The sequence below is a fragment of the Monodelphis domestica genome, chromosome 8 (genome assembly GCF_027887165.1).
Source record: "Monodelphis domestica isolate mMonDom1 chromosome 8, mMonDom1.pri, whole genome shotgun sequence".
NCBI classification, from domain to species: domain Eukaryota; kingdom Metazoa; phylum Chordata; class Mammalia; order Didelphimorphia; family Didelphidae; genus Monodelphis; species Monodelphis domestica.
Window position 1 is genome coordinate 10,137,776 of NC_077234.1, and position 18,233 is coordinate 10,156,008.

Here is an 18,233-nt window from a genome sequence, read left to right on the forward strand (position 1 = left end):
CTTCCTGATCCAGAAGTGTCTATGGCTCTCTCTTGCCACCATCATAAAACAGAAGGAGGAAGCTCTTTCCCAATCTGGTTCCCAGATACCAGACCACTTGGGCATCCTTTAACGCACTCAGTCTGAATCCTTGACTGTTCCCTATATGTGGCATCCTGTCTCCCCCTCTTTGGTATCATTCAGGTTCACACACACACACACACACACACACGCACACTCACACACACATGCACACTCACACATGGGTGCACACACGCGCACACACTTGCTCCTTTCCTCTGCCCCTCTCCTCTTGGGCCCCCTCACTCTCCTCAAGGCTCAGCTGGGGTCACCCTCAATAGGAGACATTTCCTGATTCCCTAAGCTGCTGGCAACAGCTCCCGCCCCCCCACACACACACCCCATTCCCTATTTCTTTGGCTGTGCGCCTGTCATGTCTGCCCCAGTGCAAAGTAGCTTCTTTGTGGCGGGGAGGCTTGCTTTGGCCTTTGTAACCCCGGTCACTAGCCTGGCACGTGGCAGGTTTAGTCCGCGGGTTGGGATTCTGGGGGCTGCATCGAATGGGAAGCCCTTTGCGTCGAAGGCTGCCTGTTGAAAAAGCCACTTTCTGGCAAAACTGCAGACACCTCCCTTGTGTGAAGAAGCCCTTCTTTGAGGAGGATACTAATAGCGAGCACCCACATAGCCCTCTGCCTGAGTATTCCATTAAGCCCCACAACCATCCTGGGTCAGAGATGGTGTGGTTGTTCCCATGCCTTGCTGGGGGTCACACAGCCAGTGTCCAAGCAGGATCGGAGCTCAAGTCTTAAAGACTCTAGTCCAGAGCTCCAGCCACTGATCCACCCAGTCATTTTTGGTGGAACTCCGGGAAACCTCCTCAGCCATCTTCGGTTGCCCTATCATACTGCCGACTGCCTGAAAAGACCCATCCCAGAACGCTAATATCCTAGAACCCCTAGCTTAGATCCGTCCCAGATCTTCCCATCCCCAGCCACACGGCATGACCACCAAGGCACAGTCAGGAGATTCAGAGAGTCTCGACCCTTGAGTTGAGATGGCTTCCTTAAATGCCATCTGAGGCTCTTAGAGGGTGTCTTCGATGGCAGCCCCTCTGACTCAGTCTTAACACCTGTAAAATGGAGCTGCTGATAGCCCTGCCTCCAAGGGTCATCAGGAGGATCCAGGAAGATGATTGGTGTTTGCCAACATGGAGGATTTGGGCTTGACTCATCGGTGATGCCAGGGTTTGCCTCAAACACTCCGAGCTACAGTTTCCTCCCATATAAGCGCAGAGCCGTGCTCACTGCCTCCCCCCCCCCCCCCCCGAGCTGTTGAAGGGAAGGTACTCTAGAACCAGGGGCGGTTCTAGATGCATCTGCCCTCCAGGCTGAGCCGTTCTGGTTCTGGTGCTCTTCCAGGTGGAAGCTGAAGACCAGGTGCTGGCTCTCTTCTGTGGGCGCGAGACTACGGACACGGAGCAAGCCCCAGGCCAGCAGGCGGTCCTCTCCCCCGGGCCGTTCATGGCCCTCACCTTCCGATCGGACTTCTCCAACGAGGAGCGCTTCACTGGCTTTGATGCCCATTACATGGCGGTGGGTAAGTGGAGCCTCTTCTCTTCACATGAGCGCCATGGGGCTTCCCTCCCTGTCTGCTTTCTGGTCCCCCAGCCCTCCTCCTCCCACAGCTAATCTTTCCTTCATCCCTCCCCCAGACGTGGATGAGTGCACAGAGAAGAGTGATGAGGAGCTGGCCTGTGACCACTACTGCCACAATTATATTGGGGGCTACTACTGCTCCTGCCGCATTGGCTACATCCTCCATACAGACAACAGGACCTGCAGAGGTAAGGCCTAGAAGAGCCTGGGGGCAGCGGAGGGGGGGTGCAGCTGCCCCTCAACTTTGACCTCAGCCCACAATCCAACATGACTGGGCAGGATAGGGTGGGAGGGTGGAATGAGTCACTTGGTTGTCCTTGTATCCCCAGTTCTGGCACACAGTAGGTGCCCAATAAGTGCTCTCTCTATCCATCTCTCCTTCGCCATCCCATTCAACTCTTCCAGAAATACATCCACTTATCAGTCACCAAACAAGGGTGTCACATTTAGAAAAGCAACTTGTTAGTCTTCAGGGATGATCTAAGAGCTAAGTGATCCTTTGGGAACTTCCTCTCCTCTTCTAACCCATTGCCGCCATCATTGCAAAGCAGAAGGGGTAGGGGGCAGGCTCCTTCCTCCTTTAGAGAGGAGGAAACTGAGGCTCAGCAAACCTTCCTGATATGAACGAAGTTGAAAAGTTGTAGGGAATAGCCATAAGCCAGATGGTGCTGGAGGCAGAAAGACTCATCTTCCTGAGTTCAGACACTTCCTAGCTGGGTGACCCTGGGAAATCACTTCGCTTTGTTGGCCTCCATTTCCTCATCTTTCAAATGAGCTGGAGAAGGAAATGGCCAACCACTCCAGTGTCTTTGCCCAGAAAATCCTAATTGGGGTCCCAAAGAATTGGATGTGAATGAAATGACCAAGCGAGGACCTTCAAAGTCTGATTCTGCTCTCTTTCCACTGATTTCACATTACTCTCCCTCCCACGAGTTATATTCCGGATGAACTGGTCCACTCACTACTCACTACCATGCTCCACAACTGAAAGCACCATTTCCCACCTCCATGTTTTATCTAGTCTCCCCCCCACCCCCACCCCCTTGGCAGCGCTGTCCCATTCTAAAAGCGCTTGGCATTTAGTATGCAGAGATTCCTCCTTTACTTCTCTGGGGACATGGTGCAACTTTTCTGGGGAATGTCAGGGGCTCCTGCAGGCTCGGCTTTGCCTCTAAGACCCAGCCCAGTACTTGGCACATAGTAGGTACTTAAGAATTCTTGGTGAATTGGATTGAGTGCAAAAGGCAGGTGAGAGTGCCCAAGAGAGAGCCCCTGGTCCTGGGACATTTCTCTGGGATGGTGGAGGGCAGAAGGGCAGGAATGGTGACACTCACAATGCTAGGCTGCCCAAAGGGGGATCCTGGCTTGCCAAGGGTGGGGAAATGGGTTTCGAGAGCTAATGATCAGCATTCTATTTGGATTACCGGAAGCGTGAGCTCTATACAGTCTATGTGTGTGTGTAGCCACACGTTCATATATTACCGTATTCCTGTCATTGGATCATCCCTGGACCACGCAATGGAGAGGAAAAAATGGCTTGACTCAGAGTCAGAAAATCAGGGTTCAAATCTGAGCTCCCAGGCCTCCTAGCCAGACAAGCTGAGAGCCAGGAGGAGCTCCCACCTAATTTATTTAACATGCACTGTCCCCTCGGGCTCTGTCCCTTTGCCTCTGGGCTCCCTTCCCTTTTACATGAAGAGCTCAAACTCTTTCCAGGTCTCCCCTTGTGCACCTTTCAGACTAAGCAAGTCAATGAATTTCTCTCAGTCTCCCCATCTGTAAAATGGAGATAATAATGCCGCCCCTTCCTGGGATGGCAGTGAGGACCACAGATCTGTGTAAATGTGAGTTGTGTCTTCCACCTCCCCAAATAAAACGGAAACGCCTTGAGGGCAGGGACTGTTTGGTTCTCATCCAGGTATCCCCAGTGCCTAGGGGAATCCCATCCTTAGACTGAAATTGGAACCCGTCTCACTCTCTCCCGGGCACCAAAAGGTGTGTTTTGTTCATCAGAAAGGCAGAATTTCTCCATGGGGGTGCCAGGGGATGCCCAGCACAAGATGAGGATGGGCGCCTTCTAGTGAGTCCCTCATTTCAGTAGGTTCACCCACAGAGGTGGGGGAAAGGCAGGGTCCTTGGGGGAGTCCAGTGGCCACCCAAGGGCCAGTCTCTCAACTAATGGAGCATGTGTCCAATTTCTCTTGGAGCGACAGAGCTTCTGGTGCCAGCTGGAGCCTGGAATCACCCACTGGCAAAGGGACAGACCACACAGCCCTTTGCCAAGGCACTGAGGTGGCCAAGGAGCCCCCAGGGATTACTCAAGAGGGAGAGCAGCAGCAGGAGAGGCAACATGAGTGAGCTCACCAGCAGGACTTAGGGAGGGTTAACCAAGGAAACCCGGCTTTGCTTATAGCTACAGGATTAAACAAAGGCTTCACTCGGCTCCTCAGCTTTCTCTAATTAGATTTGCACTGAGGAGTTGGGAAGTGAAGCAAGCATGTTCATGAGCGGATGGCTTTCCAAAGGATTCGGGGAAGGTCTTTTATTCATTCAGCAAACGTTTTTTGGAGTACCTGCTCTTTCTTGCTCTCAAGAAAAACACTGGCCACCCAAAGGAATAAAAGATAGCGTCCTTAGCTTCAGGGAGATTCCAGTCTAGACAGGAGCACAAGAACAACATAGTAAGACACAGAAGAGAAGGTGCCACCAAATAGTCTGGGATTATTTGATTTGAGGCATAAAGTAAGTGTCTTGAGTTCAAATGGGAGGAGAACAGTGAGGTAGACAGTCTGGACAGGCTTCATGGAAGAAGGGGAAATGATGGTTTCTAATCAAGGAACTTGATCTTGGGAATACGGCAGTGGAATGGTCTCTGGCCAAAAGAAAAAGCTGTAAAAATACTCTCCACATTCTGTTTGGAGTCAGAGACCTTGGGTTAAAATCCCAACTTTCCCCTTTGCCAGCTGTGTGACCCTGAGCAAAGCCCCTCCATCTTCATGGGCTTCATTTTCCTCATCTGTAAAAGGAAGGAGGTGGATTAGATGGTCTCTAGATATGGGAGCCTTATATGATCTCAGAGAAAGAGCTAAGTGATACCACAGTGGATAGAGGACTAGTCCAGTAGGCATGAAGATCTGAGTTCAAATCCAGCCTCAGGCATCTACTAATTGTGTGACCCTGGACCCATCACTTAACTGCTATGAGCCTCAGTTTCTTCATCTGCAAAATGGGAATGATAATAGCACCTACTTTCCCAGGGTTGCTGCAAGGGTTAAATGAGATAATATTTGTAAAGTGCTTTGCAAATCTTAAAATCATATTTAAGCCTGAGCTATGATGCAGTCATCAGGTGCTATTTCGCATTAGTCATGTCCATGTCATTTTCCTATTTGATTATAAGCTTCTCAGAGTAGGTACCATGTTTGTAAATCATCTTCCTTGGTGCGTCAATGCTTCCCGAGCCTTTGACTCCATTAATCCTCCCGAAGTCAGTCCAGCAAGCTATCAGGGCTCTCCTTGTCCCCAGCTAGGCACTGGGCATGGACACAGACAAGAATGGTTCCAAAGCCCCTGTCTGAGAGCTTCCGTTTTCCCAGGAGTTTTTCAGATGACAAACAGATGAGTAGAGATCAATAAGCCACCCTTCCCAGTGACCCTCGCCTAGCCCTGCCCTGCCCCGACTTCCTCAGAGTCATTGGGAGCCCCAGTGAGGAAACGAGCAGGAAAGCTCTCGGGACTCTGTAAAGCGCTATCTCTCCTGTGGCTCCTCCATCCCACCAAGGAAGCTGCTGAGGGGCCGAGGGGTGTGAGGAGGCTGGAGCCTCTCATGTGGTGTGTGTCTGTCTGTGTCTGAGCAGTGGAGTGCAGCGACAACCTCTTCACCCAGAGGACGGGCGTGATCACCAGCCCTGACTTCCCCGGCCCGTACCCCAAGAGCTCCGACTGCCTCTACAGAATCGAGCTGGAGGATGGCTTCCTCATCACCCTCCAGTTTGAGGACAGCTTCGATGTGGAAGACCACCCCGAGGTGTCCTGCCCCTACGATTACATCAAGGTGAGAATGGCTGGGGGGCCAGGGCAGAGCCTTGTACCTGGGAATGAAAAGGAGAAGCCTGGACCTGGGGGTCATTTCAAGCTTCTTCACTGACTACCTGTGTGACCAGGGGCAAGTCACATCCCTTCGGATATGGCTGTGGGAGTAGGCTAGTGAGCTGTGCACATGGCTCCATGCCCTGGGCTTAAAGGTGGATCATCAGTTTAGATCTGCAGACACCTTAGAGACTATCAAGTTCAGTCAGTCAATAAATACTTCTTAAATGCTTTAAAGGGGGGGGGGGTACTTCCTAGCTGTGTGACCCTGGGCCAGTCACTTAACCCCCATTGCCCAGCCCTTACCACTTTTCTGTCTTGGAACCAATTCACAGTATTGATTCCAAGATGGAAGATAAGGGTTTTAGGGGGAAAAAAATACAAAGAGGTGTGCAGTGTGATCTTCTCCTTATTTCCTACCAGCTTCATGGCTTTTGGACCCCTTTGGAATTCTCCACCATGCATCTCTGCACCATGTACTTCCTCCTCCCTCTTTTCTGCTTTTGGTCACATCTTATCTTCCCCCATCAGAGTGTAAGCCCCTTGAGGGCAGGGACTATCTTTGTTTTTATTTGCATTTGTATCCCTTGTGTTCAGCACTGGGTCTGGCACATAGCCCTCCAGTCAGAGGGGCAGAGGAGACTGGCAATATGGAAGGACCAGGGTGGATTCAATCTGTCAAGCTGACAAGATTGTCCAAAGAACAGTTTCCTGAAGAAGGAAGGCATGATGGAGAGTCCCAGAGGAGTCCCCAACAAGTCCAGTTCTCTCATTTTAGACATGAGGAAACTAAGGCCAGCAGAAGTGGAAGAAATTCCCTTTGGCTACTTAGGACCAGGATCACAAAGAGAATTGGGCAAAAATATAAATAACTCATGGAAACCCCCTGCCATGCCTGGGGAAATGCCTCCAAGCTCCCGTCCTAGAGGAGGAGGGTTTTGAGAAGCAGCATTCTCATACCCAATGGATTGGGGCTCCCCAGTTCAGTCATCTTTGAAGAGGTCAGTTGAGTTCTGAGTTCGGTGTCCTTCGGGGGATCTATGTCCTTTCCACAGCTGGAACTAACCTGAGGAACTCTTTCATAACTGTGTCTCATTTCGTTAAAAAAGTGGAGACGTAAAAATGACTCATTCTTTGGGCATGACAAGGAAAGGAATCGAGAGTCCTGTGATGTGCCCAGAGAAAGTATCAAGCTCTCAAGCTCTCTGTCTCTGTCTGTCTGTCTCTCTGTGTATTTGTCTGTCTATCTCTCTCTTTCTGTCTCTCTCTGACTTTCTGCCTTTCTCTGTCTTTTTCTATCTCTCTGCCCCTCTCTGCCGACTCTATATCTTTCTGTCTTCATCTTTCTCTGTCGGTCTGTCCCCCTCTTTCTCTATCTATCTCTCTGTCTCTCTGTCTCTGTCTATCTATCTCTCTCTTTCTGTCTCTCTCTGACTTTCTGTCTTTCTCTGTCTTTTTCTATCTCTCTGCCCCTCTCTGCTGACTCTATATCTTTCTGTCTTCATCTTTCTTTGTCGGTCTGTCCCCCTCTTTCTCTATCTATCTCTCTGTCTCTTTGTCTCTGTCTGTCTATCTCTCTCTTTCTGTCTCTCTCTGACTTTCTGTCTTTCTCTGTCTTTTTCTATCTCTCTGCCCCTCTCTGCCGACTCTATATCTTTCTGTCTTCATCTTTCTCTGTCGGTCTGTCCCCCTCTTTCTCTATCTATCTCTCTGTCTCTCTGTCTCTGTCTGTCTATCTCTCTCTTTCTGTCTCTCTCTGACTTTCTGTCTTTCTCTGTCTTTTTCTATCTCTCTGCCCCTCTCTGCTGACTCTATATCTTTCTGTCTTCATCTTTCTTTGTCGGTCTGTCCCCCTCTTTCTCTATCTATCTCTCTGTCTCTTTGTCTCTGTCTGTCTATCTCTCTCTTTCTGTCTCTCTCTGACTTTCTGTCTTTCTCTGTCTTTTTCTATCTCTCTGCCCCTCTCTGCCGACTCTATATCTTTCTGTCTTCATCTTTCTCTGTCGGTCTGTCCCCCTCTTTCTCTATCTATCTCTCTGTCTCTCTGTCTCTGTCTGTCTATCTCTCTCTTTCTGTCTCTCTCTGACTTTCTGTCTTTCTCTGTCTTTTTCTATCTCTCTGCCCCTCTCTGCCGACTCTATATCTTTCTGTCTTCATCTTTCTCTGTCGGTCTGTCCCCCTCTTTCTCTATCTATCTCTCTGTCTCTCTGTCTCTGTCTGTCTATCTCTCTCTTTCTGTCTCTCTCTGACTTTCTGTCTTTCTCTGTCTTTTTCTATCTCTCTGCCCCTCTCTGCCGACTCTATATCTTTCTGTCTTCATCTTTCTCTGTCGGTCTGTCCCCCTCTTTCTCTATCTATCTCTCTGTCTCTCTGTCTCTTTCTCTAGCATACCTGGGATCCCATCCCAGCTCTGTCATACTTGTGTGATCTTGGACAAGTCCTCTCACCTCCCTGGGCCTCCATGTCCTCATATGTAAAAAGAGAGGGCAAGTGTAGATGATCTCTAAGGTCTATCCCTTGCAGCCATAAATCTAGGATTCTATAATGACAGCAACAGAGCTGGTAGAGAGGGCAGAACAGCCTGGCCAAGGAAACCTGGGAGCATCCGTTAGGAGGCCAAGCTAAGCATGGATTCCGTCTTCAAGCCTGCCTTGAAGCTATGGAGGTTCCACATGCTTCAGGAGGGAGCTCTTCACACGAGCTTCTGCTTAGTTGAGCTGCCAGCTGCCTCAGTGTTCTCTTCTATTCAGACTCCAATTTGCAGCCTCCCTCCCTGTAATAAGGGGGAAGCACAAACCCATCCTTTATGTTCATAGATGTGACCAAATGGTTGTAAAGAAGGTTGGCCCTCATGAATAGAAGGCACTGAGAGCTAAGGAATTGTGATCCACGCTGCTCGCCTGCTCAAGGACCTTGCATACCTCCCTAATGCCTCTGAGATCACATACAAACTCCTCAGCTTGCTATCTCAAGTATTTCCCAGGCTGACTCTTGCTTACCTTTTCACACTGACTTTCTAACATTCTGTTTCATTTGCCAAGCTGACTCCTAGCTGTTCTCTAAACTCACCAAGCATGTCCTGGGGCTTTCTCTCCATTTGTCCAGGCAGAATCCCATGCTGGAATGTTCTCACCTCCACCTTTTTAGCATCCTTAGCTTCCTTCCTGGCTTCACTTTGGTGCTAGAGGAGCCCTTACTGCTCTCCCTCTCCACCCCGCTCTGCTCCAAATTACCTCCATGGATATCCCAGGCCCCCCCACCTCTCTCAAGGCTGGGGATTTGGGGTCCTCCCTGCTCATAGATAGGAAGGACACGCTGGTCAGATCCTTCAGATGAAGGAACCCAGATCTCAGCCTTGAGAGGGTGACAGAAGGAGGGCAAAAGGCCTGGCACCAGCCCCTCATAATCCTGCCCCTCTCTCTCTTTCTCTCTGTCCCTGGGCAGATTAAGGCTGGACAGAAAGAGTTTGGCCCCTATTGTGGAGAGAAATCCCCAGCGCGCATCGTCACCCAGAGCAACAGCGTCCAGATTTTGTTCCACAGCGACAACTCAGGGGAGAATGGAGGCTGGAGGCTTTCCTACTCATCCTCAGGTAACTAGACCCCCCCTTACTGCCTTGCACTTCCCTCTCAGAGGCCGAGGAGCTGGGAGTCTGCTGGGACACAGTGGAAAGAGCCCTGGACTCTGGGGCAGGACACCTGCCTGCCAATCCCAGGACTGCAGACTGCTGGCTACGTGACTCCCCAAACCCTTCTCTACTACTGAGGAGGGTGCTCCAGACTCACAAGCTAGGCGTCATCCTGCGCTTCTCCCTACCGCTCTCCCGTCAGCGCGAGTCAATCTTACCTCCCTAACGTCTCCCCAATGTGCCCCCTCCTTTCCTCTGGCAGTGCCCCCACGGGTATAGACCTTCACCACCTCGTGCCGGGATTAGTGCCGTAACTGCTGGGGCTCTGCCTGCCTTGGGTCTCTCCCCTCCAACCCATCCTCCATTCAGCCACCAAAGGAATTTTCAGAAAGGACACATTCGACATAACCTCCCCGCCAGGATCAAATGAAAAGTCTTCTGATTGAGGTTCCAAGTCCTTTATCATCTGCCTTCTTACATTTCCAGTTTTCTCCCATCTGAGACCACCCACCACCTACCCTCACACCACACTCTTTTTTAAGCCCTCACGTTCCGTCTTAGGATCAATACTGGGCATTGGCTTCAAGGCAAAAGAGTAGTAAAGGCTAGGCAGTGGGGTTTGCCTAGAGGTACACAGTTAGGAAGTGTCTGAGGCCAGATTTGAATCCAGGACCTCCCTTCTGTAAGCCTAGCTCTCAATCCATTAAGCCACCCAGCTGCCCCCATCACACATACTCTTCAACCCATTGTCACTGGCCGCTTTGCTATTCCTCAAACAAGATACTCCATTTTTAGGCTCCAGACTCTGGGCGTTTTCACAGGCTGTCTGTCCCTTGTGCCTGGAATATCCTCCCTATCTCCGCCGCCTGCCTTCCTGGGCTTCCTTCAAGTCCCAGCTAAAATTCCTCCTTTCCCTTTTATATCTGGTGCTGCCTTCTCTCCGTCGATTATTTCCTTTTTAGCCAGGATATGACTTGTTTGTACATTGCTATTTGCATGCTTTCTCCTCCTTTCTTTGGGAGCTCCTCGTGAGCCAGAATTCTCTTTAGTCTTCCTGTCTCCAGCACTTAGCACCATGCCTGCCTTACACAGGAGCTGCTTCATCAGTGTTTGGAGAATGACTGACTTTCCCTTTCTGCAACCCAGTTTTCTGCTGTGTAAAATAAGTCAACTTCCTTCTGAGTTCTACCATTCCCCAGCTTCACAGAGTTCTCCCTTCTCCCAGCCCTGAGAAGAAGGATATGTTCTAATCTGAGAATTCACACAACTATTGGCCATCTTAGATCAGAAAACCCAGCCCCTGGGGTTGGGTTGGGATGTCATGGGATTGGGGGACCTGGCAAACTCCCCATTCCCGAAAATGTTCCCCAGGGCTGGCTTCATTCTGACGAAAACTGGAGAGAACGGCCCAGGCCAGAGTAGTCCAAGCCATTCATTTGAGTATGAAGCTACTCTGGGAAGCAGAGGGTGGAGAGATGTGAGAAGGTCTAGCTTTTTGTGGCTTTCCCCAAATTTCCTTATGAGCTCATTTTAATTTAATTCAGCAAGTGTTGTTAAGCACTAACTCTTATCCAGGTAGTAGTAGTAGTAGTAAGTAGTAGTAGTAGTAGTAGTAGTAGTAGTAGTAGTAGTAGTAGTAGTAGTAGTAGTAGTAGTAAGTAGTAGTAGTAGTAGTAGTAGTAGTAGTAGTAGTAGTAGTAGTAAGTAGTAGTAGTAGTAGTAAGTAGTAGTAGTAGTAGTAGTAGTAGTAAGTAGTAGTAGTAGTAGTAGTAAGTAGTAGTAGTAGTAGTAGTAAGTTGTAGTAGTAGTAGTAGTAGTAGTAGTGTAGTAGTAGTAGTAGTAGTAGTAGTAGTAGTAGTAGTAGTAGTAGTAGTAGTAGTAGTAGTAGTGGTAGTGTAGTAGTAGTAATAGTAGCAATCAGCAATGGCCAACAGCCATCTATTAGGTAATTGCCTAGTCCAGGCACGGAGCAGGCAGAGATGAGAAAGAAGCTGTTCCGGATCTGCTCTTCAGAAAGTTAGTTCTGTTGTGGGGAAGCGAGTTTTAAGTGGAATGTTTAGCGCCAAATGCAGGCATGATAGTTTCCAGGAGGCGGGCAAAGAGACAATAGAAAAGACGGATCATCCCCACATTGTGCTCCACCTGCCAGAGCCACATCGTAGACATTTCCTCATTTTACAAAATCCCCAGATTGTCGCAGGCGGCACTTGGAGATGTGGTAGGGCGGAGACGTGGCTGGGCTCATCAGTGTCACTGGCTAGCGGACCTCTGGCCAGTCAGGGACGGTATTGGAGAACACCCTGTAGATGTCCTGGTGCTGATGGACAGCTCAGCCAATCCGCCATGGAAGATGCCACGCAGGCGCCCTTCCTCTTCTTCCTGAGCCCCCTTCTAGGGCAGCTCTGGTTCCTGGCCGGGACTTCAGATTCCCTCAAGCTTTTATGTAAGAGCAGAGCAGAGCAATGATCGAGATGCCCCCCTACAGTCATGGATGCTTCCGAGGCTATCCCGGGTCTTCTTTCCTTCTCCCTCAGCCTCTCTTTCTCATCCGCGCCCCTGGGGTCAATGATCCTCTCTGTGCTACTGGCTCCCAGGTCTATGCAGCGCGTCCTAATCCTGTCCCGAGCTCCAGCCTTGTACCGCCAGCTCGAAGCTGGACGCTCCCCCTGGAAGGCGCAGCATGTTGAAGACCGAACTCACTATTTTCCCACCATTCTTCCCCTTCTTCCAAATTCATCTGCATGTAATGAGACTTAACTTGAACTTACCTTTTCCTGACTACAAGGCTGACCCACTGCCTCGCATGCCATGGGTATCCCTTCCAAGGAAATACAAACTCCTTTAAAGCAAGAATTCTTTTTGGGGGGACAGCTGGGTAGCTCAGTGGATGGAGAGCCAGGCCTAGAGATGGGAGGTCCTGGGTTCAAATCTGACCTCAGACACTTCCCAGCTGCATGACCCTGGGCAAGTCACTTAACTCCCATTGCCTAGCCCTTGCCACTCTTCTGCCTTGGAGCCAATCCACAGTATGGACTCCAAGACGGAAGATGAGGGGTTAAAAAATAATTTTTTTAAAAAAATTCTTTTTTGTTCGTTTGTTTGTCTTTGTTTCCTGTGCACCAGGCATGGTGTCTGGCATGTAATAAGGCTGGCCACAACTTCTTTGAAAAATTGAATTTGATCAAAATGGAATGAATTAAATTGAATTACCAGCCCATGGCTCAGTTCACCTTTATCACCTCCTAAAAGAGATGAAAGAGATAAGAAGAGATTTCAAGTTGAGTCTGGGCTTCCAGCATCCCAATATTGTTACACCCCTAATTATTGTGTCTTGGGGTCATGGGTCAGTGGGAAGAGTCACTGCAAGCTCATTTGTTTTTATTCAGTCTTGTCGGGCATGTCTGACTCCTTCTGACCCTTTTGGGGGTTTTCTTGCCAAAGATACTGGAGTGGTTTATCATTTCCTTCTCCAGCTCATCTTATATAGAAGGAAACTGAGGCCAACAAGGTGAAGTGACTTGGCCAGGGTCATTTAGCTATAAAGTGTTCAAGGTCAGATTTGAACTCAGGAAGTTGAGTATTCCTGACTACAGACTGGGACTCTAACCACTGTACCACCTAGCTGCCCCATAAGCTCCTTCAGCTCATTAGAATTAGCCCTCCCTATACCAGGCCTCATACCCTGTCCAGTGATCTAATAGACCCCAAGGGCTACCCCCCATGGTGGACATCTCACAGTCTCCCCCGACACTTCCTGACTCCTCCCCCCAACCCTTCCGCCTCTTGCTCTTGGTCTGGAATCCAATCAAGGCTGCCACAGCACGTTCATCTTGTCCCTTTGGGCTGGCTCACCACCCCTGCTTCCTCCTCTGCCCCCTCCCCTTCCTCATTAGCACACAAGCTCCCCAGACCCGGGCCGGTTCCCTTGGGTGTTGGTGCACCCTCCACCGGTGCCGCATGCCATAGAAGGCTCTTCTTCCATTCATAGAGAACAGCTGCGCCGCGGCTTCAGCCGCTTTTCACTTGTCGGACTCTTCCTGACTGGCTCACCCGCCCCTTCTGTCTCCCCTCCTTCCACCAGGGAATCCGTGCCCCGCCCTGCAGCCCCCCATCCGTGGGAAGATCGACCCGGCGCAGGCGCAGTACACCTTCAGAGACCAAGTGCTCATCAGCTGCGCCGCAGGCTACAAAGTGGTGAAGGTAGGGGGGCTCCGCAGTTATTCGGGGAGTGGCCCCAGGCCGTAGGGGCGATCCCAGCCCTGCCCCACAGCCCCAGCGACTCCCTCCCCAACCTCCTAGAGTGGGCGCCGCGCCCAAGCCACCCAGAAGGGGTCCCGAAGGCCCTCCTGCTCCGCCCTCCCTCTCGGCCACAAAACCAGCCGGTTCTAAGCCAAGGCTGGGCACGCCTGAGGGAAACACCTCCGTCCCCCAACCTGGTAAAGCCACGGGAAGGATGCACCCGGGTTCAAGTTCTGCCTGAGACACGGACTGGGTGAGCGCCTCGGCCACGTCTCGAGGGCTCCCCAGAGTGGGAGGACCGGAACACACGAGCTCCAGAGTCCCTTCACGCACTGCTCGGTCCTCCCTCTCTTCTCCGGATCAGTCTCTGTCTGAAGCCTCCCTCTGGATGGCCTGAAGCTCATGAAGGCCGCCAAAGCGGCGGAGAGGCGGCCCAATGCAACAGATTTACAAAGGAGGGGGAGGAGCTCAAGGGGAGGTGACTGATCCACTGCCTCCCTGCTAACTGGCAGCTGAAGGAGGATTGGAACGCAGGTCTGACCTCAGTGACCCACAAGGTCCGCTTTGCCCCTCCCCCTCTCATGTGCTCTCTTCTGTTTCTGCAGGACAACCTCGAGCTGGACACGTTCCAGATAGAGTGTCTGAAAGACGGAACCTGGAGCAACAGAGTCCCGGCCTGCAAAAGTAAGCCAAGCTCAGCCTGGGCTCTCGCTCGGCTCTGCGTGGAGCCTCCCTGGCTGTGCCGGAGCTCCGAGCCTTGCCCGGGAGGAGAGCCGGAGCTCCGGGTCCCGGGACCCAGGCCTCTGGGGGGCCCGGCCGGCTCCGCTCTGCTTGGAAGGGGCCGAGCTGCGTAAGACCGAGCAAGGGCATGAGCCGGCCAGGGGGGGGACCTTCCCCGGGGAGCCCCTGCAGAGGGGGAGGCTGGGGCTGGCCGAGCCCTGGAGCAGAACCGGGGGGAGGAGGCCGCTTCCTGGGCCGGGCTGCAGGGCAGCCTCCACGCTCAGCTCCCTTATAATAGGGTTCTAAAGGGCAGCCAACTCTGCAGCAGAGCACCCCTTGGCCAACTGGTGGCTCCCTTGTGGGCCAGGCTGTGCCCTCAGCCCTGGGATACAGAGGCAGCTGCAGCAGTCCTGGCCGCCAGGGCGCTTGCATGGGGGGGGGGGCGCCTCATGTAGGTATGCATCTGTGGCTCAGGGGTGTGCATGTGTGTGCCTATATGTAGGTGCATGTGCTACATATGTAGACACGCATGTGTGTGCATGGGTGTGAGCAGCAGTCAGCTGTCAAGCCAAGTTCTCCGAGCTTGTGTCTGTCTGTGTCTTACACAGTTTCCACCCGTGGACAGGAAACACGTTGCTCCGTGCAGGGCTCCTGGGGGGTAGTTCGCTCCCCGGGTCAAAGGCTCTCTAGAAAGCCCACGTGCAGTGGTGCACCTCCCACTGCGCATCCCCGCCTCTGCAGGCCCCGCCCCTTTGGCGCCATCTCTCCAGCCCGACAGCCCTCCTCTCCTCTCGTCTTTTAATGGCGGCCTGCTTGGGCTTCCGCTCTCTGGCCACTCTTCATGGGCGCGAAGGGCCTCGACGTCCCACGCTCCACTCCACACCCACTGCTGCTCCGAGTGCTGCCGTCCCTCCTCTCTCCATCCTCCTCTTCTCTTCAGTGCTCTGGTCAAACCCGAGTGTCCGGGCACGGCAGGCTCCATCCTGCCCGTCCCACCCCGAGGGTGTGGCAGGAGCCTCTCTCGTCTCTTCCGATGTCGCTTCCTCCCGCAAGGCTTCCTCGGAGGGTCTCCGAGTCCCCAGGGACCCCCCCCTTCTCGTCTGTCCCGCCACGTTTGGTCGGACCGCCATGTTTAGCTGATACGATAGTGACAGCGATGCGCAGCCCACCAGTACAGCGAGCACGAGGGCTGCCAGTGACTAGGCGATGCCTGACTTTGTGGTTTGGGGGGGGGGGGGTGGATATTTTTCTAAACCCTCATTCTGGGTGTCTCATGGGATGGAGAGTCAGGCCCAGAGACGGAGGTCCCGAGTTCCAATCTGACCCCAGACACTTCCTAGCGGGGTGACCCTGGGCAAGTCTTCTGCCTTAGAACCAATGCCCCAGATTGATCTTAAGGTGGAAGGTCGGAGTTTAAAACAAGAAGCCCTCATTCTACGTCTTAGCAACAACTCTAGGACAGAAAGGCAAGGCCAAGGCCATTGGGATTAAAAGACTTGCCCAGGATCACCGCTAGGGACTATCTGAGGTCAGATTTGAATTCCAATCCTCTCCATCCCAGGACTGGTGTTCTATCCACGGCACTAACCATCTGGCCCTCGACCTCTGATCTTGTGGGTATGGGGGACCCCTAGGTGAAAGCCCCTCCTAAGGACACAGAGGAGCAGTTCATCTATGATTCATCGGGTTAGCAAGTTGTCTGGGACTCTCGGGGCTTCAGTGACGTGTCTGCGATCATGCGGCTCGAGAGCTTTTATTTTGGTATAAACCTACGATGCGGCTGGTGCACGGAATATTCTCACTGAGGAAATCCCCTCTGCCAGTGGAGATCAGCAGCTAATCCACAGATTAGGGAGCTGCCAGGGGTACAAGGAGTCAGGGGACTTATCCAAGACCACGTCGGCAGCACGTGTCAGTGACGTGACTTGAGCTCAGGAAGTTCTTATGCTAAGGAAAACCCTCCACCCTCTCTGCCATGACGTCTCTTCTCTTTGAACACAGTAAGTACTGAACTTAGAAGCTGAACCGAGGTGAAGTGCTGCACCCGGGATTTGGCCAACTGAAGGAAACAACCCAGCAGTCCACGTGCTGTCTTTTCTCTCCGGTTGATTTCATGCCATTTTCAAGAAGATTTTCTGGAGACGAGAAAGTCTGCACATGGGTTGATCGTCACACGCGTCTTCCTCGTCACGTGGTCTGTTAGTGAGCTGCTCCATCCGGGGGGGTTTCCATTCCTTTGTCATGTGTGCTCGGAGGCCTGCAGACTGTCCCCTTCAGCTTGGAATTTCCCCTTCCTGACACCATCTTCCCCTGCGCCATGGTGCTTCCTCCCATTTGGTCCTGAAGGGACAGCGTCCAAATGGGATGGTCCACCTTCCCCCCAAGTACGGGAACTGCTGTGAGGATGCTAACAGATCTGTTTCTGGCCTGGGCTTGTTGCCTGCCTTCACCCTACAGGCACAATGGGCTTGGGTGGCCGGGCAGTCCCCCGAGATCTTCCTTCATCACTTGGCAGACTGTAGCAGTGTGACACGAGAGGGATTCTTCCGTAGGCTTCCTGGCATATGAGGTCTTCTAAAGGGATGCTTTAGCATCTTCCTCCCTCCACCCACTCGTCAAGGCCAGGCAGTTCCCAGGCAGTGTCAACCTCCTCCTCATGAGCATCAGCACATCCCTTTGGCCCTCCAGAAGTGGCTCACGCGTCTCTGCCTGGGTCCGTTTCCTCTCACCTCATGTGGCTCCTGATTCAGGGATTTTCCCTTGTCGCTCGGCTCTCACCAACCGCTGATGTAGCACGACCATGGCAGGATGGTTCTGCGACACCAGACACTCTGCGAGGACAGGAAAGCCCACACTCCCTCTCTGCGTCACCTTCTCTCTCTTCTTGAGGAAGGAGTTGGCAACGTCCACGAAGGATGCTCCTCCCGAGGCTGAAAACGTTCCCTCAGGCTCCTCTCTGGACTCACTCCCCAACCGTATCTCCCAGTCGTTTTCTTCTCCATCCCGGAGAATTTTCACCCTGAAGGAGCCAGTGAATGTGTCGTCCCCCGAAGGCCAGGACCACATCCTGCTCTCCAGAGGCACTTTGTACTTCTCTTTTCTCTGCCACCAATGCCCTCCTGTGGGCTCTGTTGGTCTCCATCAGTCTGCGAGATGAAGCCGGGCCCCCCGAAATCAGTCGGGGTAGCTTTGGGGAACATCCCTAAAACCAGAGCAGCCGCTTCCATCTTCATCCCTGTGAGGAAAGCTCGCCAACTGTCCTTCCACTGGCCTTTCTCACCCAGACACAATGGGTCGTTCAGTGCCATGTCCTTGAACTCTGAGCATCTGGAGGGTTTATCAAGCGTGCAGAGCTCTGCTGTGTTAGAGGGGCGGCAAAGACATGGCAGGGCAGCATCCAAAGACAAGGATCCTGCGTTCCAAGCACAGCCTGGAGCTTCGGAATGGAGAGCAAGAGATAATCAGGGAGACACGTGGATAAAAGTCACGGGGCAGGGGGGGGGGGACAGAGAGGGACAGAAAGAATCTGATAGAGCTTGTGCTTCACAATAGAAGAGACTCGGGGTCTTTGGGCCATCTCATAATCTTCCATCCTTGGGGAGCCCTTCTCAGACAATGGCCCCCATGAGGAAGCAACGTCCTCCCCCACAACCTAACTGAGCCCTGCTGGGTAAGGCTGCTGAGCACTCTCTTTTGATCTAAAATCTTGAGTAGCCCTTTGGGGTTGGGGCTTGGGTGTGCATTTTTTCTTTTCCATTTTCCTTTGCATGTGACAAGGCTGGGGGCTACTTGGTACAGCTCTGGGCTTGGAGTCTGAGGACCTGAGTTCGAACTCTGCTTCTGCTACTAACTGCACGGTGGCCTTGGACCCTTCACTTTGAAACTTGCTAGATCTCAGTTTC

The 18,233-nt window shown here is 52.2% G+C and overlaps 1 protein-coding gene across 4 annotated transcripts in view; it reads left to right on the forward strand.

Moving 5' to 3' along the window:
• MASP1 (MBL associated serine protease 1) overlaps window positions 1-18,233 on the forward strand; it is an 89,579-nt gene that overhangs the window by 35,953 nt on the left and 35,393 nt on the right. For all 4 annotated transcript variants that reach the window (XM_056807689.1, XM_056807691.1, XM_056807692.1 and 1 more), the window contains 6 exons: window positions 1,419-1,596; window positions 1,712-1,843; window positions 5,513-5,709; window positions 9,189-9,336; window positions 13,454-13,572; window positions 14,217-14,295. In XM_056807689.1, coding sequence (XP_056663667.1) covers window positions 1,419-1,596; window positions 1,712-1,843; window positions 5,513-5,709; window positions 9,189-9,336; window positions 13,454-13,572; window positions 14,217-14,295 — 853 coding nt within the window. The remainder of the gene's footprint in view (window positions 1-1,418; window positions 1,597-1,711; window positions 1,844-5,512; window positions 5,710-9,188; window positions 9,337-13,453; window positions 13,573-14,216; window positions 14,296-18,233) is intronic.